At 45.7% G+C, this 5,693-nt stretch overlaps 1 protein-coding gene across 1 annotated transcript in view; it reads right to left on the bottom strand.

Annotated features, from left to right (window-relative positions):
• Positions 1-5,693, bottom strand: part of DLL1 (delta like canonical Notch ligand 1) — a 19,732-nt gene that overhangs the window by 7,355 nt on the left and 6,684 nt on the right. Inside the window, exons 2-8 of the mRNA XM_019527495.1 lie at positions 5,335-5,664; positions 4,710-4,770; positions 4,179-4,436; positions 1,603-1,663; positions 975-1,105; positions 669-838; positions 327-543 (exon numbers count right to left, since the gene is read on the bottom strand). Of these exons, the coding sequence (XP_019383040.1) occupies positions 327-543; positions 669-838; positions 975-1,105; positions 1,603-1,663; positions 4,179-4,436; positions 4,710-4,770; positions 5,335-5,664 (1,228 nt within the window). The remainder of the gene's footprint in view (positions 1-326; positions 544-668; positions 839-974; positions 1,106-1,602; positions 1,664-4,178; positions 4,437-4,709; positions 4,771-5,334; positions 5,665-5,693) is intronic.

Genomic DNA, 5,693 nt, shown 5'->3' with positions numbered 1-5,693 from the left:
CACTCCCCACATACACCTCCCTCCCCTTCCACACACATAATATACAAGAGTAAGACTGCATTTTGAGCTACTATACAATCACCTCTATATACACTACTCAAAAAAACATAAATCAGGACAAAAAATATTTTTAAAATAAAACTAAAATGTTATAATAGGTATTTGATTTTTAATATATGATTTGGTTTTTTTATCTATAATTTGTTCAAATGGCATCTTCTGAAACATTTTATGTGTGTGGCCCTTGACAGCTCACCAAAACTCATTAAGTGGCCCTCCAGCCAAAATAATTGCCCACCCCTGCCTTAAGAGCTAGCCTGCCTTACCATTAGCACAAGGGCTGGAGCTGCAGTAGTCAATTTTCTTTTCACAGTTAAACCCAGAGTAACCCACTGGGCAACGACAGCTGTATCCACCATCAGGGTTGTCTGTGCATCGCCCTCCATTGAAGCATGGCCCATCAGCGCAAGTCATTGCACTCAGCTCACAGTTTTTGCCATAGAATCCAGGGGGGCAAGTACAGGAATAGCTGTTTTCCAGATCCTGTTTTTAAAAAGAGTTTTAAAAATGTATAAAACTATTTAGTTTAAATAATTTAAAAATCAAAATTAGCATGAAACTGACTGTATATTCCAATGTTAAAGAAATCTTTAATGCCTGTAACTTACAGTGCAGCTTCCACCATTTTTGCAGGGGTTGGCATCGCATTCATTGATCTCAACCTCACAGTTAGAGCCAGTGAATCCTGGACGGCATGAACAGGTATAGCTTCCCTGGCCAGTATTGGTGCAAGTGGCACCATTCTTGCAAGGCTTATGATGTGTACAGTAATTAAGGTCTGCAAAAAAATGTGAGAGAAGAAAATCCATAAAGATACTTGCTCCTTTATAATTATGACATGATTTAAATGAGTTGCATTCTAGGAAAAGTATTGTTTTTTGAAAAATATTCAGAAATAAGGATTGAGAACTTACCTTGGTTACAGAAAAGGCCACCCCAACCTTCCTGACAGTTGCATTGCCAAGGCTGTTGACAGGTACCATGAAGGCAGCCTGGATATCGGATGCACTCATCACAGTAACGGCCCTGCCATCCCACTCTACATCTAAGAAAAAAAATCCAAAGGATCATCAGATTTATACTTCTCATGGTTAGAAATCCTATCTCAGACTCTGCAAACATACTGAAGCCCAAAACCAGGAATCAAGTTTCTTAAAAAGCCTCCAGTGATCCTTCATGTGGGAAAGTCACTGGGTCTAACTGTAGCATCAGCTTTCATCAGTCCCAGCTTCTTCTTTCACTGGCTTAGATAAAGCCATTGTTGCAGGTCCTTATTTTGTTTACTAAAATAACAAAGAGCCACCCATTCCGTATAGTACTGTAAACTCATTAAGTTAATATTAATGACCCTGATGTTTGACTTCCAGTTTAATTCTTTGATCTGGCATTATCTGGATTTCTTAGGTTACCATCTAGCATGAAGAAAAGCACTTCAACTAACCCTCAGATGACAAATGGCTTATTTAACACCAGAGCATCAATTGAACTGTAAAGACCAAAAAGGAAAAAACAAAACAAAACAAAAAAACTTGGAAAACTTACTTGCATTCCCCAGGTTTGTCACAAAACCCATGCTGCTCATCACATCCAGGCAAACAAATCGCTGCAAGCAAAGAAAATATATCAGTACATAAATGCCATGATCTAATACACCCCATCTAAAAGAAGTTTTAAAGTACTGGTGGCCTGGGACAAACCCTCTTTCACTAGTTCAGTCAGTTAATAGCAGCTGAGTTAATCTCTGAAGTCTGGTGGAGTATTGATCTTGCCTAGTAACTGGGTACTTTACTTATCACTAGGGATGAGCATTCTTCTTAATACAGTTGCACACAGACAAAAGAGGGCTCACAATCGCTCCCTTCCCCGCAGCCCTCACCCCCCTTTCCTTCCCAGTGAGGGTCAGAAGTCCTTTTTTCCAATTCTATGCACACAGCTCCACCTCTTAATATCCCCAGAAAGTGTGTGTGTAGATAAGAGTGGACAGCTGGTGTGCAGGGTGCCAGTGTAGGACAGCTGCTCTATTGTCTATTCTCTCCCAGCAGCTGCCCCACTGCAACAATACCCCCAACCCCTTGAGCCAATCGGGGCCAAGACATGCTTCCCCAGCAGCCTATCCCTGCCCAGATCTAATCTATGGCACGCGCGTGATTTCTCTGCAAAAACTTTTTTTTTCTTATTCAAATAAATAAGTCTAAAGTTCTTCCTCCCCTTCTATCCCCCACCCGCTGCCAAAAAAAGGAGGCGGGTGAGTACAGACATGGTAAAGAGGTAAGCAGGCCAGCAGGAGGGAGGGTAGGGGAAAAAGAGACTTCTCCTCATTACTTTACTTAGTTATGGAACTCATTAAGCAGGCACTGCAAAGTTTTAATTCAACAAAGCAAGCCAGAGACAATGGCATGCCTCCCCCTCACCAAAAAAAAATCAGTTCTGATAATCAGATTGTTTCAAAATCAGAATGAATGGAGAGAGGAGCAGAGGGCTTAACAGAAGAAATCTGAATCCTGGAAACATTGTCTGCCAGCAAGAAAACTTCCTTTTCACATGCACACATGTACTCTTCTACATTTTAACTAATTTGTTCTATGAGAAAAAGCACAATGAATTGCATGCTTGTGCACATGCATCCACACACACAGAGAATGATGCAGGAAAGATGGGAAACATGATGCTTTGTTATTGATCAGTATTCAAATATTGAAGGTGCTGACATCCCAATCAGTTCATCACAGTAATGTTTTCTCTCTCCCCATCCCTCTTAATGCTACTGGGATGCAACCTTTTAATCCAGGGGTATTAAACCCTCCAATTTAAAACATTATCAAGGGAAGTTGAGCCCCTCTGTTTACTATGCAAAATCATATCACAACTGCTTGAATCACCCTTCTAGAGCCAATGAGAGTAGACTGAGCCTGTTTGATGGTAGTCAATCTCAATTCACAATGTAGCGCTTTTTTAATCAAGCCAGCAAAGAGAAGAAAACAGTGTAGATGTTGTAACCAGCAAGGCAGTTTATTACCCTTCCTGGCTTGTGAGGTTTGGAGGGGAGGATTCAATAGTGAGTCATCTGCCAATATATTATAAATGCACACACAAACACAAATTAGAATGCCACTGTATACTACCACAGACTGGGGGCAGGGGGATGGGGGATACACTGTGTGCACACATGCATGTGTGAGCATGTACCTACACAGAATTATAATATTATGGGAAATTTATTTTATCCAACAGCTTTGACCACGTCACCAACCTACTCACTATTCTGTCTCTGTCAGACCTACTTCTAATATTCCAAACCTCTGAGCTCCTGCAAACCTAGTCATCATCCTTCAAAGCTTACATCCTTCATTAAAAACAATACAGATCCTGACACATAAATCTGTCCTTGTTTCCCATAGAGTTTATTTCCTCCAAAATTACACTGTTCTGTGGTGCCAAAAGGGCAATACCTAGTCATTAACCAGCAACAGATTTATGAATAGACGGGATTAGAAATGAGAACTTCATATCACTACAAAGTGTCTTGGAATCCACCTCTTCAGTGGGCTACAACTCTCCTTTCCAGCCTTGGCAGACTACAAGGTTGCAAGTATATCAAGCCTTAAACAATCTAACATTATGATTGCTAGAGAGAGGTTGTTAGTCTAGTACTTACAATATCTCTTTCTAAAGCCTGCATGCCTTTACTCCTGGTATTCAGGTTTCTCTGGTTTTAGTAATGAAATAATTTTTTAAAATCTTTGATTTATCTTTTTAACTCCCTGAAGCACTTGTAGAATCTATTTCTATACAATTTCTGGCATAAACATGAGGTGACAGTGTAATATGTAAAAGTTTCTCAAATGTTATTGGCATTACACCAGGTTATCTGAGATAACTCACTTGTGGTTTTAGTAAATCTGAGTAATGAGATCATCCCCTGGCTCATGCCAATAAGATCTATATTCTGCCCTATGCCACCAGGTATTTTCTCTAATTTCATCTTCATTCTCCACACGGGACTGATCCAGAGAACAATGAAGTCAGTGGAATGACTCACATTGCCTCTGAAGGGCTCTAGATAGACCTCTGGAGGAGACACCAGGATAGCCAGCAGAGATTAGATTGTGGGCACTTACGTTCAGTGCAGTACTGGCCTTTCCATCCTGGATTGCAGACCTTCTCACCACGCTCTCCACAAGTGAAGTGGCCAAAGGCATCATCCCTTGGGCGGCAGAAGACAGAGCAGCCCTCTCCATAGTAGTGCTCATCACACACAAAGCGGTAGGAGTACTTGAGGTCAGTGCGGCCACTGCTGTGCAGGTCTTGGGACCACTCCTCCCCCACTGTCAGATGTCTCTGTGTGGCCAGCCGGCTGATAAGCCGCTCTGGATTCTCTGCAAGGAACCAGAAGGGAGAAATGCAATTAAGCAACAGGGAGGTGTCAGTAGTGGGAATAAAATGCTACAGCTGAGCAGGAAAGGCTCATGGCAGGGAGAGGAGTTCAGAACTGTTGACGGGGCTCTGTTTCTTTTCACACTCCCTGGTGAAGAGTGGAATAAGGAACTGCAGGGGCCTGGCTCTCTGCCCCTGAGAGGGAAAGCAAAGCGAACCTGGAAAGTAGTGGGCGTGAATGCCACCCTGCAAGGGACTTGGGCCAGAGCAGTTACCTGTGTTGAGGTCATCTGGAGAATCCGTGTGCAGCGCCTCGATGATGAGGGAGAAGGTGCCCTGGGAAATTCACACCAAACAAGAAAAGCGCACACAGGCAAAGTGAGAAGAAAACCGGGAGTCAGCAAACACTGCCAGCGCCCCAGCAACAGGAATAGAGATGTGCCCTCCCAGCCCTGCCACCCGCCTGTTTTCACTTTTCTCAAGGAAATGGAAAGGCTTTGGGAAGGGTTGCTTCCTGGCCTGTTTTTTCAGCCTGTGAGGACAGGATGCAGGGTCGAAAAAGAGAGAGAGGGGGGAGAGTGGGCGGGCTGGAGGCAGCGGGTAGGATGTGAGGGCAAGTGGTCATTAATCTTCCCCGGCTTGAGAGCAGCCTGGGGCAGGGCTGGGGCAGAGAGGAGGGGTGTGTGGGCTGGTCTGGACAGGGATGTATGCACAGGGATGCTGCTGCCCCGGGCAGGGGCTGCACTAAGTGACCTCCAGGGGTCCTTTCCAGCTCCACCGCTCTCTGGCTTCACCCACTGGGACTGGGGGGAGCTGGGCCAGCTTGCAGGGGGGCAGAGCTTAGGCTCCCTCTCTGGCAACATCCCGTGCAGAGTGCGGCTGCAGCCCCGCGGCACTTACGGGCCAGGTGAAGCCAAAGGGGAAGCGGATGGGGTTGCTGAAGGCGGGGTCGGCGCCGGCCGCGCTGTCAGGCACACTGAAGGAGTTGGCGCCCAGCACGGGCGTGATGGCACTGCCGTAGGTGCAGGGGGGCTCAGGGGACACGCTGGCCTGGTAGTGCTTGAGGCACACGCGGAAGAAGGTCTTGCAGTCGCACTGCTGCAGCGCCGCCCCTGCGCCTGGCCCGCCGCCGCCGCCGCTGCCCCCACGGCAGCAGTTGCGGTTGCCCAGGAGCCCCTTCTTGTTCACGAACTCCTGCAGCTTCAGCTCAAAGACCCCGGAGCACCCGACCTGCGCGGGGGGGAGACAGAAACATGAGC

This window comes from Gavialis gangeticus, unplaced genomic scaffold (genome assembly GCF_001723915.1).
Source record: "Gavialis gangeticus isolate Ggan-Ray unplaced genomic scaffold, GavGan_comp1, whole genome shotgun sequence".
NCBI lineage: Eukaryota > Metazoa > Chordata > Crocodylia > Gavialidae > Gavialis > Gavialis gangeticus.
This window is presented reverse-complemented; position numbering and strand designations above follow the sequence as displayed.